Source organism: Cloeon dipterum, chromosome 4 (genome assembly GCF_949628265.1).
Source record: "Cloeon dipterum chromosome 4, ieCloDipt1.1, whole genome shotgun sequence".
Lineage (NCBI taxonomy): Eukaryota > Metazoa > Arthropoda > Insecta > Ephemeroptera > Baetidae > Cloeon > Cloeon dipterum.
The window spans coordinates 7,139,151-7,153,756 of NC_088789.1; the positions used below are offsets into that span (position 1 = coordinate 7,139,151).

General features: G+C 42.2%; 4 protein-coding genes across 5 annotated transcripts; 2 read left to right on the plus strand and 2 right to left on the minus strand.

The window, feature by feature from the left end:
* The first annotated feature begins 42 nt into the window (after nucleotides 1–42).
* Nucleotides 43–4,706, plus strand: lin (protein lines homolog). Its single transcript, XM_065489617.1, has 4 exons — nucleotides 43–342; nucleotides 660–1,385; nucleotides 2,552–3,231; nucleotides 3,510–4,706. The coding sequence occupies exons 2-4, from the start codon at nucleotides 747–749 to the stop codon at nucleotides 4,012–4,014; spliced, it is 1,824 nt and encodes a 607-aa protein (XP_065345689.1). The 5' UTR covers nucleotides 43–342; nucleotides 660–746; the 3' UTR covers nucleotides 4,015–4,706.
* Nucleotides 4,707–5,180: 474 nt separating this feature from the next.
* On the minus strand, nucleotides 5,181–6,740 carry NC2alpha (negative cofactor 2 alpha). The gene is made up of 5 exons (XM_065489620.1): nucleotides 6,623–6,740; nucleotides 6,225–6,346; nucleotides 5,996–6,162; nucleotides 5,783–5,941; nucleotides 5,181–5,725 (listed from the first exon to the last, which is right to left on the minus strand). Exons 2-5 carry the CDS (start codon nucleotides 6,264–6,266, stop codon nucleotides 5,491–5,493), a joined length of 603 nt encoding a protein of 200 aa, XP_065345692.1. The 5' UTR covers nucleotides 6,267–6,346; nucleotides 6,623–6,740; the 3' UTR covers nucleotides 5,181–5,490.
* Nucleotides 6,741–6,817: 77 nt separating this feature from the next.
* On the plus strand, nucleotides 6,818–11,609 carry Ttc7 (tetratricopeptide repeat domain 7). 2 transcript variants are annotated; one of them, XM_065489616.1, is made up of 17 exons: nucleotides 6,818–6,961; nucleotides 7,201–7,326; nucleotides 7,413–7,582; nucleotides 7,638–7,806; nucleotides 7,856–8,035; nucleotides 8,093–8,252; nucleotides 8,312–8,542; nucleotides 8,596–8,743; nucleotides 9,209–9,400; nucleotides 9,464–9,645; nucleotides 9,705–9,854; nucleotides 9,911–10,043; nucleotides 10,097–10,232; nucleotides 10,626–10,852; nucleotides 10,904–11,008; nucleotides 11,152–11,243; nucleotides 11,305–11,609. In XM_065489616.1, exons 2-17 carry the CDS (start codon nucleotides 7,203–7,205, stop codon nucleotides 11,435–11,437), a joined length of 2,532 nt encoding a protein of 843 aa, XP_065345688.1. In that variant the 5' UTR covers nucleotides 6,818–6,961; nucleotides 7,201–7,202; the 3' UTR covers nucleotides 11,438–11,609. The 2 variants fall into 2 exon arrangements, with proteins under 2 accessions (XP_065345688.1, XP_065345687.1); XM_065489615.1 differs by having other exon boundaries at nucleotides 6,819–6,961; nucleotides 8,081–8,252.
* Nucleotides 11,610–11,642: 33 nt separating this feature from the next.
* On the minus strand, nucleotides 11,643–14,550 carry Bx42 (Puff-specific protein Bx42). The gene is made up of 9 exons (XM_065489619.1): nucleotides 14,435–14,550; nucleotides 14,172–14,322; nucleotides 13,591–13,736; nucleotides 13,328–13,532; nucleotides 12,893–13,270; nucleotides 12,702–12,843; nucleotides 12,464–12,563; nucleotides 12,124–12,402; nucleotides 11,643–11,951 (listed from the first exon to the last, which is right to left on the minus strand). Exons 1-9 carry the CDS (start codon nucleotides 14,449–14,451, stop codon nucleotides 11,723–11,725), a joined length of 1,647 nt encoding a protein of 548 aa, XP_065345691.1. The 5' UTR covers nucleotides 14,452–14,550; the 3' UTR covers nucleotides 11,643–11,722.
* Nucleotides 14,551–14,606: the final 56 nt, after the last annotated feature.

A 14,606-nucleotide genomic window follows, 5' to 3' on the forward strand; every position in this document is an offset into this window, starting at 1 on the left:
ATACCATTCTCACTTTAAAGTCAAAATACAGGCTTTGCGTACGATAATCGAAATAGTAAAAAATTGTATTGGCTCAAATTTGACTGAAATGTAAAATATATGAAAGATTTACATTGATAGAATTGGTCTTGGCGCCTTCTGCGATTTTAAAATCACGTTTTTCAAGGTCGCTCCAAAGTGAGCGTTTGTTTGACTACCGCGTCATATTGTTCAGATCATGGAGGCTGTAAATATGTAGGTGTTTGCTGTATGGACGATAAAATTTGTTTTTCTCGCTTGTAAAAATCAAATCGCCATCGTCAAACTTTATTATGGATTCCGAGTTGCGAAACCTTCGTTAAGGTGAGTTCGTCACGTTTGCGAATCAGGCTGTGGGTCGACGGTTTGAAAGTGGTGTCCCGACCCGCAATGCTGCTGTGTCTTACTGGGGCTTCGCCGAATTTTTAAACAGCAACAGGTGTCTTTAGACGCTAAATCGGCGTTGAAACCCGTCGCAATGCCATCTGATCGCCTAATTTCGGGCTTACTGCGCGTTAGAGCGATTTTAAACCTGTCAGTTAAACGTTCAACCGTGCCCTGTGTGGGCAAACAACAACGCGTCAGCGTAGCAGCAAAACAGTAGCACTTGACAACGAACTGACGAACCTCTCCTCTTGCAGATTCGGCGGCCCAGGTATCGTGCACCGAGCGGAAAATGTCCAGACACAAAATGCGAGAGCGACTCACCAACACTTGAGGAGCGCACAATGACAGAACCGGTCAAGAAGCGCGCGCGCGTGCACCCGGGAGTCGACGTGGTCAACCAGCCGCAGGAGGACCGCGAACTGGTGGCCCTGCAGGAGCTGCTGCTGAGCCAGTGTCTGTGCTCGCTGCCCGAGGTGCTCGATGAGGTCGGCTGGCTCGAGCGGCGGATCCTTCCTCAGGGTGCGTGCACGGCTTGGACTCGTGACCAGGCGTTGCTGTTCGTCAGCACGCTGCAGCTGCTGTGCGAGACCTCGTACAAGCAGCTGTCCTCTCAGGGCATTCAGTGTCGTCGGCTGGCCAGAATGTGTGACGCCGTCGTCACGTGCAATTACAGACTGATCGAGTTGCTGATCAGCGACGAGTTGTGTGGCGGTTGCGACCCTTATGTCCGATTCGCCAGCGGACGGGCCCTGCCGGCGCTGCTGGTGGCGTCCAGGCAGCGCATCGACCCTATGTGGCTTGAGACGCTGGCTGACGCCGCCCTTGTGCCTTCGCCCCTCACCGCCACCTTCGCCCTCGACGTCTTCCGCAGGGTGCTCGAGTGGCGGGACGTTGACTGCCATCCCACCGAAGACGCGTCCGGAGCGTCCACGTCGTCCTCGGTTAACTCCTACGCATCACCTGTTGGCTCCTGCAATCAGGTTTGTCTTTTTTTCCTCTAATAATAAGAGAGTGCGAAAAAACAATATTTTACTTGTTATTGTTATTGTTATTTCAAAAGTCTCAAAGACTTAAGGGACATTAATTTCCTGACTTGGTTTTTCTGGATCTCAATATAAAAATACGTGTCAAATTTCCTCCCTGTAAGATTGTGCTAATTTCTTTTAAATTACTTCACACGCCATGGTGACCTTGACGGAAGGTTCAATTTAAATTTGTAATAATAAACGTAAAGTCTGCAAGGCGTTAAAATTGCTCAGTTCATGATTGTAATTTTATCATTGTGGCGTTTTTTACTAGAATTTTCGCGTCAATAAGGCAGCGTAAGCTTAAGTACGTCATTAATTGAAGTAGCCGAGACAGTAAATTTCGTCCTGGTCCCGGCAAAATTGCGCAACGTTCAACGAACACCCAAATTTTCATTGTCGAATTGATTGTTGACCTTTTATTGCAACAAGGAAATTCGCGTTTGATTGTTGAAAGTTGCGCAATTTTGCCGGGACCAGGACGATTTGAATTTTATTTATAATAAATTTATCTATTGTGTTGGTGCCCAATATTTTATTTTATAGTAAACAAATAATACAAAAATTGATTTCCTACTTATCAAGAGTGGTATGAATTTTGAATGGAATTAAAGTTACCAGCGGAGAAAATATCCTATATTACAATAATGCGATTCTTTTGATTTTTTTCTATCTGCTACGCAATATTCCCGTAATGCTCTTGTTTTTTTGATGTGTTGATCTTGATACAACATACAAATATTTATTATTAGAGTTAGATTTTTGTCAATATTGATAGTTAAATTGGAAAATAATTTAACGTTGACAGCATAGTATTTAAATTGTTTTTAACAATAAACAAGACCTTCAGTTTTTGCAGCTGATTTAATAAAAATATTTTTGTCATACATTCCAACCAAAAGTTAACTCAACATACCAATTCTATCAGACGGATAATAATTTATTTCGTTTTAATGTATAGATAAATTATCTTTTAATAACAGCATTAATTTCTATACTCTTCATATTGTCAATCATTAAAGTGAATAACTTCTGTTGGAAGAATTCAAATTAAAAACAAATAGAGAGTCCAATATTTGTTTATATTTAATGATTTTTAATCGTCTTGCTGTTTGTTCCAGGTTCCAGATCCTGAAGGGGCTGACTCACAAGCGGCCAAGTGCGCGTGCATCCACGCGCTGGAGTCTCGTTGGACGCTGCTGGTGAACCACTACGACAGCTTGATGGCTAGTTACGCGAGCGCCAACGAGGCGGCGATCACGACGTTTGTGGCGCTGTGGGAGGCGATCATCTCAGTGAAGGCGAACTTGTCTGTGGTGGACACGAAGCCGTTTTACTCGCACCTTGACGGTTTCGTCGTGCTGCTGGGCCCCAATCTACCTCCGCTGCTGTGGAAGCGCCTCCTTGGACTCTTCAATGAGGTGATGTGCTACGGCAGCACCCTGGCCCTGCAGGACACGATCGCCGAGGAGCCGTGCGCGTTGGCGCACCTTGTCGTGCGCAGCGTCAAGGACTGGCACCTGCTGGACGCGCTACCCTTCCGCTCCGGCAACGGTGGCTTCGGCGGAAGGCATGGTGGTTCCTCTGAGGAGGGTGACCGACCGTTGCTGCAGAAGATGTGCCTGCTGGTGCTCAAGAGCGTCGCTGTCACCGTCAAGGAGACACGCTCCGATTCAAGCAGTAGCGACGCCTCCTCCAGCTCTGGCGGCGGCGGCAACGGCGGCTCGTCCGAAGAGGAGGCGGCCGCCGCTGCTGATGACATGGCCGTCATCGCGCGCAGCATCGCTGAAGTGCTCCGCAGGTCAGTAAACCAGACACTTAATGAGATGTTCGACTAATTTTAACTTGAGGAACTATCAACTAAGCACTAATGGAAATTTACGCAAATTGATGTGTATTGAAAACCGTTTAAATCTGCTATAAGCCTTTAACTGCATTAATTGGCCAAAAGCCCATGAAAAAGTTTGTTTCCTGATTATTCAACTCGTAGGAAAACTTATTGACGGGAGTTTATTTAACTTAATATCGTCATAAAAGAAATCCTAAGTAAACTGATTGCAACTCTGAATCCTGTCTTAGGTTGGACGCGTGCGTCAAGTCTCTGATGCCATTCCACCCTGAGACGCCGCTAGCACAGTGGGTGGTGCAGCTGTTCTCGGACCAAGACGATGCTCTTGTCGAGGGCATGGTCTGCTGCCTGGACGTCGAGGTGGGTCTCTCGGTGGCCTTGACGTCCAGCCTGGTGTCCAACACGCTCAGGACAGCGTTGTCGCCGACGCAGACGTTCGCGCAGTTTCTGCGAACGGTATCGCACGACCACGAGGTGCTGCTCGATCTGCTTGTGTCCAACGAGACGTGCTTTCTGCTCTACCTGCTGCGCTTCCTCAAGTACGCGCGCAGGCAGTGGTCCGACTTTGTGGCCGCCTGCGACCGAGAGCTCGAGAACATCATGACTGTACTCATTAGGCTAAGGATTTCGATCAACCGCTTGGTGTCGAAAGCTCTGTTCCCGTACAACATCAAACCAGTGCTGAGACTGTTGGAGAAGTGCGAGCGAATGTACGAGGACGGAGACTTCCATTAGCAGTGTGGTGCATTTGGTTCCAAATCAAAAACGTGATTCGCCGACCTCGACACGATACTGCGCATATCTGTATTACCATGAATTGATGAAAATCAAACCAGCTTTGTGCGTGAAAGTCTGAAAGAATGTGGGAATGACCCTCGGAGGGAGGTTTTTTTTCAAAGCTAACATTTTCGTTCTCTCCCTCCCAAATGTTGTATTTTCCTTTTAAATAACTTCATTTGCCCGCCGGCGAATATAAAATGACACTTAATATTTGTAATTGACCCTATTTATTTAATGAATCTCTGTATATTTTCTACGAACCGACATTATGCAATACGAGTCTTCCAGTGCAAGGGGTGATAGCATTTGTATATTGATCACAATGATTATTTATGACCATCTGTCAGAAGCGGAGGCTGCTTCTCATAGAGAAGAGCATAACGGAGCGAATTTTATATAATCTGTTGCCTCAAAGCAGTACAAATGAAACGAGTTGTGCATTTTTTAATTTGAAAATTTTTACGTAACGAAAGAAAAGCTACCAGGGTGTTTGCGGAACTAATTACCTTATTAATGAATAGAACGTGCCTTAATTCTGAATATGTGATGTACGCGCCCTGGATTTTTAACTGTCTTGGTTCTAGGCAAATTGTTGCTTGTGCTATGGCATTATAATTTTATTCAAAATATATATTTTGTAATTTAAATGATGTTTTCTTGACCTTTTATTTTCCCTCTCTTTACCCATTTTTCTCTTAAGAGACAAGCCATTATGTTTGTGGCCAGATCGTTGAATTTCTCTTCGATTAAACAACTTTTATCTAACCAGTTAATTTAATAATGTTAATAATTAACCAGCCTAATAAGTGGGCATAATATTATGCCGCCACAGACACTCAGGCAGACAAGATTATAGTTTGATGAAATATCTAATCCTTAATGGATAATTTATTTTGTTGGCTTGTTGGTCTAACTCTGAAAATTTTTAAAATACTTTTTTTTAATCAAATTGGCTTAACTTTTCCCAAAACCCGTAACCTTTTAAAATGCTTAGTTTTCTGGTTGATGTTTCATTTGATAATTATATTAATATAGAATTCAATGAGTGATCAACAGAAAAATCTAGTTATCTTCCCTTGTGGTTTTGCAAACCTGCTCATTCTGACTGAAACAACACAAGATGAAATCCTACAAAATAATTTATTACTGGTTTAAACTGCATTGCGTAGGAGCCAGAGTACATCATTATACATTTTACACTGCATTTTTAAAGCGCGGTTAAAATAAATCGTTTTTGAAATCAAGATGGAATGGGTGCAACGATCATCATGCTAAACTGATGGTGTGCCAATGCTGACATGGCCAAAAATCACCGGGGTCATGTGTTGTGTCTTTACCACGAACTGATGAAACCAAATTTCTGCTAAAAACCATCTTGCGATACACAGGTTTGGCATTGGTGAGAATTGATTGTGTCCAAAAGTCTTTTGTTCAAACAGCATCGTAATCCTCGTCGATCTCCAGGTGAGAGGGAGACGTTGACGCTGCGGACGCTGCTATGCTTTTGACTGGAGACGCCTGAGGGTAGTATATCAGGGGAGGCACTGCAGGTATTAGCGATGGTGGCATCGGGGCCAAGGGTGGAACTGGTGATTGCGACTCTACTTGGGCAGATGAGACGGCCGCAGCAGCGCCGTCACCTGGACTGACCGTGATGTGCACACCACTAACACGAGAGATTGCATTATGATTGATTGTCATTGAATTACTTGTAGTCAGTTACTTGGGAAGCGTTAGGGTAGGAGGAGCGGCCAATTCCTCAAGGGTCGTGAAGGAGCTGGATGACCCTGGAATGTCATCGGTGTCCCCCACCAAGTCAGGTACCGTCTTTACAAATTCTTTCAAAAAATCGAATCGACTCTCCGATAAAATGCAATGTTTCCTGCAATAAAGATCACTGAGTATACAGAAATAAATTCATTAATAAAATGCACACATGTGTGAAGGAGTTAAAGTCTTGGCTTTCCTGGCAGTGGTGATTTGCACTGCCTTGGTTAAAAGGGACTCGACGAACAACTCCAGTGCTCTTGAGATGATGACAGGAACAGCTTGTGCCACTTTGCCCACTTCATCATCCGTTTGCATTATTTTCTTAATTCTTCCCTGCAGTAATAAATGAAATTGTTTTATTGTAATTAAATATTTTTGGTAGAATTTTCTCATACCGGGGGGAATCTAGAGTTGTATTTCTTCTTTTTGCTTGGCATTCTAGCATGAGCAGGTCAAATTTTGTCACCTATTTAAATCGCGGGTCCACTTTTTTGGCCTGTTGGGATCTTTCCACAGCCTACATAGAGCAAAAATTAATCGATTTATTAAAAAAACCATCATAATTGAAATATATACATAATTTATATACATCACACTTTCTGGGACATCTTGGAGAGTATATAGGCGAAAAAAATTCAAAATAAACAATTGTTTACGAATATTGAATGCGTCATAAACAAAGTCTTGGGTGCATCATTATTATTTTGTTTTCTCATAACGAAAAAATTTTACATTGGTCACAACGCCCTTAGCCTACAACAACACACAGCACTGACACTCTGATAGGCATTACCTTTAATATGTTATCCAGGAAGACCTTGAAATTAGAAAATATTTTCAAAAGTGGGCAAATGTTTTTGCTGGTTTTCGCGAGAGCATTCTGTTGAATGAAATAGAAAGTGAAAAGCGCAACCCTCATTGGTCTGAATAGCGCCAATCGAATAGATGGTGCTTCAAGCTCTTTGGCGATTGGCCGACGGAAGCTCCTTGGTTTTGACGGATCGAACACCTGAGAGAGAAAATACGGAAAATTAGAACCATGGGAAACCTCACTCGTAATGAATAAATAAAAAATAATATTTTGGATGGCGTTATCATAGGATCGTATGCCCAAAGTCAACTAAGACGAAAGGTATGATAGCAGCATTGAAAAAATCAAGCATTGAGCTATTTAAATGCCTTCTTTGCAAGTGCATTTATTGTGTTTCCTAACATCAACAAGCGGAATTAGCTTATTCATCAGTTTGCATTTTCTTGTAAAAGTAATGCCGCATAACTTAATATGCTAATGGAGCAGATTGTCTTTATGCACTGCTGTCAAAATACCTGAGAATTAGCTGCATTCAAATAATTATTTCTCCGTCTTCAAAGGTATGGCGAACCGGGCAAAGACGACGGCTCGACTCGAGTCTGATATTCAGGTTGCGAGGGATGAAAGTAATTGGAGACGGGTAATCGACCTAGCCGAGCAACTTCGAACAAGATCTCCACATTTAGGTATGTTGTGCTAAATTAATAATGGTTATAAGTTGTTGACAATGTTTAATTGGAGCTGTGTCATCACGTTCTAATTATTCTTCCAGATATTCTTGCAGCCTTTTTGATAGGGGAAGGCAAGCTCGAGTCCTACTTGTTAGACAACCCACCCGTCGAGGCTTCACATCATAAAGCCAAGATGGGCTTGCATGACGCTAAAAAATACTTAGTTAAAGCTGCTGGAGCTGAAGATGGAAACTCAACTGAGTCTCAAAAAGTATAGTTTATCAATTTTCAAAGTTGGTGTTATTTTTAAAAATCCAAATTTTCAGGCTGCTGTTTCCCTTGACGCTTATCTATTGCTAGGAAAACTGAGCTATGCCTGTGGTCACTACGAAGAAACCCTTGAGAATTTCAGAAAAGCTGACTTAGAAAACCTAGCTGAAAAAACTCTGCCATGCCGAAGTGTTCGTATTGTAGCCGAGTCATTTGCAATCAGAGGTATTATTCTAATTTCACTGTTAGGGCAGCCCTATATATTTATTTTTAGGCATATGTCTGGAGAAAAACTTGTCCACTCGACATCCCAAATTCAAGCAATCAGATGCACAGGAGAAAATAGATAAGTGCATGAAAGTAGCAACTGATTTAACATTCCTTTACCTGCAAGAGCTGGACGAGAAGAACGCCACCTCTTTAAATTCCAACACGGGTACCCTGACTGCTGGAGGTACATTTGAATTACGTCGCAAACGGCATTGTTAACTCAAAATAGGCTCAATTCCAGGGTCTTACTCTCCCCAACCACCTAGTCCTGGCAAACTGCTGGGAGCCGAAGGTTGGAGAGACACTGGCTTGATTCTGCACCAACTTTTGGTTAGGAATCAAACCAGCAACATTCCGTCACCAAATAAGGCGTTGCAACCTGGCCAGGTTCAGAAACTCAGGTGCTTCTCTTTCTGAATAAATCAATGCCATTTAACTAACATTTTCAATTCTCTTGAAGGTATTTACTTGGTGCTGAGGAGAGCAATGGCACTCAAGGAATCCGTCTGAGTTTGGCCAAGCAGTTGGCTGACTTGCTACTGCGAGGCTACGTAAATGGACCTCTTTATCAGGGAATTGAGGGATCGAAAAAGAAAAAGGATGGCGCCTGGAAACCGAAGAAATATTACAGCATAAACATGTTTGTCCCCAATAACGAGCACGAAGAAACGATTCTTTTGCTTCTCATCAGGTAGAGCATTTCACCTCCTCATTGGATTTGTTTTCACATTTGCGTGATTTTAGCGAGGCAATGGCAGTGAGAAATGCAGTTCTGAGTCAGAGCCCAGAATTCAAGGAGCAAAGGCTGAAAGCGTTTGAGACAGCTTGTAATACATACAACTTGTTGATCGTTTGCCTTGCGAGATGGGGCCAAACGAAACTTTTTCATGAGGTATGAAACTAGCGTTAGCTTTAACTGTCCGGAATGGACGAAGTTAAGATTAATCTAATTTTATTTATCACAAAAATACTACCTGCCTTCACTAAATGAAACCTATTTAGCCTTCAACAGTTCTAATTCAATTCTTGTCCATCTGGGCTTTTCCAAAGCGGTTTTTTTATTCTGACTAAAAGAACAAGACAAACAAAACAAACAACGGTTAAAATAGCCGTTTTTAACTTTGTAAATTGAAACCGTGTAAGACAAAAGATTCCAAATTTTTAGCAAAGGAATAATGTTTAACTTTGAAACTGTTGGAGGAAAATTCAGAAATTTACTTTTTATTTTCAATCGCATAGGGAAGGTATTTTAATCTGTTGAAGAGGGCGGCTATTTTGGGGAAACCTCTGGACAGTCTATTTTTCAATTGTCTCCCCATTTTGCCAAATCTTGAATTGAACACCGTCTATTTTTCAGTGTTTAGAGCGAGGTGCTATCAAATTCAGCTTTGACGAGCCGCACACCTGGCATCAATACGCTCTTTCACTAATTTCAATCGGAGAACACGTTCAGGCAATGCGCGTCATGGAGGAGCACTATCGCTTGAACCCACACGCAGCCGCGCCCTGTTTGCTGGCTGCTAGGACTTGCTACGTCCACCTGAAAGACGTATGTATCTCCGTTTCTTCTAGCAAAATTATACAGTTGATTTGTAACAAATTCTTGCAACAGTACGAATTGGGGATCAAATGGAGTCAGCGGGCGTGCGACGGCAAAGAGGGTTCTCCATACGCCGTCCTCTCGGCTCGGAGTTACATGATGCTTGGCATTGGCTACCACCTGCAAGCTCTTTATGGGCTGGACCACTCTAACAGGACTAAGTCGTCATCTTTGGCCCTGGAAATGCTTCAAAAGTAGGATTTGATCCACATATCTGTGATGAGCACCGATTAACATAGTTGTTTCAATGCAGAGCCCAGTCAATGGGACCTGGTGACCACTTGATTCATCATTACTTAGCGCTTGTTTATGCTCACAATCGCCGGCTGCCTGAAGCGATTTCCAACATCAAGCAAGCGCTGAATTTGCGCTCTGACCACGCTCCTTCGCTTCATTTACTCTGGTAAGTTAAAAATAGTGGCCTGCGTATTACTTTTGACATTTTCTGCTGGATTTTAGTTTGCTCCTCACTGCCCAAAAGCAATACCAAGATGCCATGAATCTTGTCAATCTTTCCCTGGAGGAGTGGCCTGATTCAATGGAATTGATGTACCTTAAATCACAACTTGAACTTCACCTGAATGGGCCAGAAGTGAGTAAAATTATACAAGATTCGTTTCTCTTCAACATTAAACCCAAATGCAGACGGCAAAACTAACTGCGAGCAAAATGTTAATGCTATGGAAAAAGTTGTATGAAGATCACGCTTCTAGTGGCGATGACACAGCCCAGTCCGAACGGAGGTCTGAATCGCGAAGTCTTTTCCATTTATCGGAAAATGGTGAGTAGATAATTCATCAAATTATGGAGTCCAAATCTGGACTTTTTTCTGGGTTTGTATGACAAATTTCATAAAATAATTTGACCAATTAAGGTTTTTTTTAATTTTGATGAAGTAGGCTGAAACAATTTTTTTATTCAAACTTTGAAACTTGAGTCTATTTTTAAAAAAAGCAGGACTTTTTAAATTTAATTTGAACCTAGTATGCCTTGATAGTACTTTTTATTCATTTCTGCTCCATTCGATAAGCCAGTTGATAGACCCAATACGCGTTTTGCAAAAAAAAAAAAATAAAATACAATCTGAATCTGAATCGACCACTAAAATAGACAAGAATAATAAATCTATATAATATTCCAACTATGACCCCTTAATCCCTCGGTTCAACTTCAGGTTCCAACACCCATTCAAGAGTAATGAACGGTGGAGGACCCATGTCTGTTTCGTCAGTCTCATCACTGCCCAGAAAACAAATCAAGGGCCAACATTGGGACTGGCTGGCCAAGGTGTGGCTCCTGATGGCCGAACTTTGTCTACATTCCAAGCAGAGGGAACAAGCGCTGAAGTGCATTGAGGAGGCAGTGCAGATTCATTCCACCACTCCTGAAGTTTTAACTGCTGTAAGTTGCTCCGCCTTGAATCTGCGTGGCTGTTCATTCTGTATTTTGCAGAGAGGTCTCATCAGCGAGATGGACGGAAATTATTCAGAGGCCAAAAACTGCTTTGAAGGTGCGATGTCCTTGGATCCAAACAACTTGCGTGCACTGCAACAACTGGTATGTTGAAATGAATAGTTAGGACCGCGGCTTTGAAATGTAAATAGCTTCTTCCTGTTAGTCCTTTTTTAAATGAAACAAAAAATATTTCGGTTTGGTTATACTCAAATTCTAATAATAGGAAGATTTCATATCAATTTCAGGCTAAAGCATATTTGGGTCTTGGCAAGAATAAAATGGCTGAATTCGTTCTATGGAAGGCCGCCAAACTGCATCCCCAGGAGTATGAGACTTGGTAAACACGGACACAAATGCAAATGATTTTTATGTTGACCTAATTCTGTTCCGTTCACCAGGTATCTCCTGGGTATGGCACTTGAGCTGTTGGGCGACCACATGGCGTCAGCTGATTGCATGGTTGTTGCTCTTGATGTCGAAAATTCTAGTCCCTTGGTGCCGTTTTCATCTGTTGGGTTGGCTTTTGAATAATGCTTCTGCCTTTTTAAATGTACTGTTACTGAATGTACTAAAAACTATTAAATTATAACCTCCGGTGACGATAATAACATGTATAAAGCTAGCGTAGTTGAAATTATACAAATTAATGATTGTTGCTCCTGGCTCATGTACACTATGAATAAACCATCTTTTTTGTTTTCTATCCCAACTCGTTTTGTTCAACAAAACACGCATGTTAAAATCTAGATTAAGTGCGGCATTGTTTATTTCAATTATATTACCAAAATCAATTTCAAAATTTTCGCAAAAGAAAATCTAGTCTTTGCGACGACGCTTGTCTCCTCTGTCATAACTTGACTTGTCATCTTTCCTGCTGCTATCTCTGTCATCCTTGGGTCTCTTGCTGCTGGCAGCAGCTTTCTTAGCTTGAGTCAAGAACTGGTCAAGACCGAACGGATCCTCCTCATCCTTCTCAAACTGCACCGGCCCGCTCCTGGCAGACGCTCCTCTATCTGTGCCGCTGAACTCCTTGTCAGGAACAAACCTGGATGCAACAAAGCAAGGGGCGACTTCAATGCAAAATAACAGTATATTTGGTCATGAGATAGCAATATTTTAAGTCAAGTGACAACTCCAGTGAAAGAGTGACTTCTAAAACAACTTGAGTACCCTCTGGCTTATAAAGAATGTCTGATCTGCATAACTTGAAATTGTACCTCTTATTGCTCATCAGCTTTTCCAAATCATCACCATAAATGTCCTTGTCAACATTCTTTGAAGGACGATAGATGTGCTGGCCAACATTGCTACCATCCCTCCAGGGCTTGTCATAAACATTGTACGCCTCATCATCCCCGTATCCTGAGTCCATTCCCTTGCTAGTGTTGAACAGGCGCTGGTCGTACTGCGTTTCATTGGACGATTGGCCTCTCGCTGGAAGGCCAAGCGCGATTTGTTCACTAATATCGCGCTCCCTTTCACGCTGCAATTTGTTCCTGCAGAATATTTTGTTCGTTAGTAATATAGGTCATTATTTGTACAGAAATTAGTATTTACCTCTTGTCTGGAGCGGCTCTTGCAATGTTTCTCTCACGAGCCCTTTCCTTATGACGATCGTAGCGCATCTGATCGCGTTCTCTTGCGTCGTCATCTTTTTCTGGAATGCGATTATTTCAAATTTATACATTAAAACATCGCTGTAAACTATTTTCAGTTTAATATTTTCAAACTTAAAAAATTACCGATCCAATAAATTTTCATTTCGGATGACAAGGCATTCCAAATTAAAACTCACCAGCAGCTGCTTCTCTTCTGATTCCAGCTCGCTCTTCGCGGGCCTTTTGGGCCAACATCCTCAAGTTTTCTTCTTTCTTCTCTTTCTCTTTCTGGGCCATTTTCTTTTCCAGTTGGGTTCGCGTCTCAACAGCCTCTCTTGCCTGCATGACGGCATGTTATTTTAAATTTACCACAGCAAAATTAACGAACCTTTCGATCAGCAATGTACAAGGATTCGGCAAGTTTTGCAAAATTTTCATTTATGTGAACTTGTTGAAGGCCTCTACCGTCAGCGGCCAGGCGTTTGTCTAATGGAATGGTAAAGCCTTTGGCGTTCTTCCAGTTTGAAATGCACGGTGGAATTTTCCACTCCTTTTGCTCCTTCACAGTGACCTTCCTAGATGGTGAGTGCATGACGGGTGCAGGAGGAGAGGGAGGACCTCGTGGGATTTTCTGGTTAATTTTGAATTTTGGTGGCTCCATTGGGTCAGACTGAAGCTCGACCATGCGGATCACTCGTTGCTTGGCGCCAGAGTTGAAGGCTGCACCTTGCTGGGCAGGTGTGTACCGAATGTACTGAGCTGGACCCTGCAAACAAAATATTCAGTTATTCTAACAGAAAGCTCCAACTTTATCTCTACTGACCACTTTCTCTGCGCACCGAACTGGCATTGCTGCAGCAATTTTTGACTGTGTTAACTTTTCCAATGCCAAACGAGTTTTTTCAGTGTTTTCCTGGATTTCCTCATCATCAGGCTTTGCTAATGATGGATCGTCTTCTGCTAAGACTTCAGCCGGGAGCAAATCAGATAGACGAGAATAGACAATTTTATCCTTAGCGTGGCCTTGCCTAAAGTAATGTTTAAATTCATTAAAAGCTGCGGAATTTTGACAAGATTTGAACATACCTGGCAATCACATCGTATTTCACCTTCCCTTCAGCATCTAGCTGCACAGCAAGCGCGTTAGACGAACTTGCTTTTTCTGGTCTGCCCATAGAAAGTGGGAACTGAGCCACAGTAATTTCAGGGTAGGCTCCGCCATCTCCGAAGTCCTACAGAACAAATTTAATCAATGATTTAATGTGTAGCACGAAGAAAGAGAATTGAAAATCTGTCAAGACAGAATTGTCGCAGAAAAAGAAAACTGTCTATCGTGATTAATTGCGAGCAGAGTTGCGGAAAAAATATACATACATACATATTGCCATAATGCTTAAATACATAGATATCAATAATACATATATACATAAATTCAGCGCCTTCTTGCTACATACATAATATTAAGTTATATTTATGATTTTGAAAAAATCTATCTCACATAATAGAAGCAATATATATGTATTACAACAATAGTATTTGTTCTAATTGGTAAAAGATATTTAAATAATAAAATCTGGCACTGATGAGCGTTGATCCCAACTTTTATATGAATATAAACGCCAAAACTCTCTTACATTTTGTTTAACCATAAGAAAAGAATAAATTACCTCTGGATTTCTGGGTATCCATCCCTGTCTCTGTCCATAAGGAGGGGCCGCAGGTCCAACTGGGATCATTGCCATGTTCCCCTGTTTGGCCATCAATTTCGATCTTTCCTCGTCTCTGTCCCATGTTGGCTGCGATGGAGCAGGCAAATAGCTGAAAAAATATAGGAAATATTTAAGCATCTTATGGTGACTGGAAAGTCTTCATTTCTAAACGAGATCATCTGGTAAGAGGGAAAAACAATCGAAATCGCGCACAAGTTTACCTTGCGAGGGAAGACATTTTGGCTGGCTGGTGGCTGGTTGTTCACTTGTAAATAATGACGTCACGAATGCAGTCAACGCCGTTGGCGCGAGAAAGAACCTCTTTTGTTGCGTTTGGCGGGAACGACTAAGTAATTGCACGTGCCACGTGCACTGCACACACCCTCGCGTATG

What these genes read in the sequence shown, in the direction of transcription:
- Bx42 (XM_065489619.1), bottom strand. An exon ending in TTCGGTGCGCAGAGAAAGTG is followed by an intron (nt 13,271 to 13,327) that starts GTCAGTAGAGAT and finishes TTTTGTTTGCAG; the next exon opens with GGTCCAGCTCAGTACATTCG. An exon ending in TGTACATTGCTGATCGAAAG is followed by an intron (nt 12,844 to 12,892) that starts GTTCGTTAATTT and finishes GCCGTCATGCAG; the next exon opens with GCAAGAGAGGCTGTTGAGAC.
- Ttc7 (XM_065489615.1), top strand. Translation starts at nt 7,203, where the DNA reads ATGGCGAACCGGGCAAAGACGACGGCTCGACTCGAGTCTGATATTCAG. An exon ending in GGGTACCCTGACTGCTGGAG is followed by an intron (nt 8,036 to 8,080) that starts GTACATTTGAAT and finishes AACTCAAAATAG; the next exon opens with GCTCAATTCCAGGGTCTTAC. An exon ending in GGCCAGGTTCAGAAACTCAG is followed by an intron (nt 8,253 to 8,311) that starts GTGCTTCTCTTT and finishes ATTCTCTTGAAG; the next exon opens with GTATTTACTTGGTGCTGAGG.
- NC2alpha (XM_065489620.1), bottom strand. Translation starts at nt 6,266, where the DNA reads ATGCCAAGCAAAAAGAAGAAATACAACTCTAGATTCCCCCCG. An exon ending in ACAACTCTAGATTCCCCCCG is followed by an intron (nt 6,163 to 6,224) that starts GTATGAGAAAAT and finishes TTATTACTGCAG; the next exon opens with GGAAGAATTAAGAAAATAAT. An exon ending in CCTACCCTAACGCTTCCCAA is followed by an intron (nt 5,726 to 5,782) that starts GTAACTGACTAC and finishes CTCTCGTGTTAG; the next exon opens with TGGTGTGCACATCACGGTCA.
- lin (XM_065489617.1), top strand. Translation starts at nt 747, where the DNA reads ATGACAGAACCGGTCAAGAAGCGCGCGCGCGTGCACCCGGGAGTCGAC. An exon ending in CTGTTGGCTCCTGCAATCAG is followed by an intron (nt 1,386 to 2,551) that starts GTTTGTCTTTTT and finishes TGTTTGTTCCAG; the next exon opens with GTTCCAGATCCTGAAGGGGC. An exon ending in ATCGCTGAAGTGCTCCGCAG is followed by an intron (nt 3,232 to 3,509) that starts GTCAGTAAACCA and finishes ATCCTGTCTTAG; the next exon opens with GTTGGACGCGTGCGTCAAGT.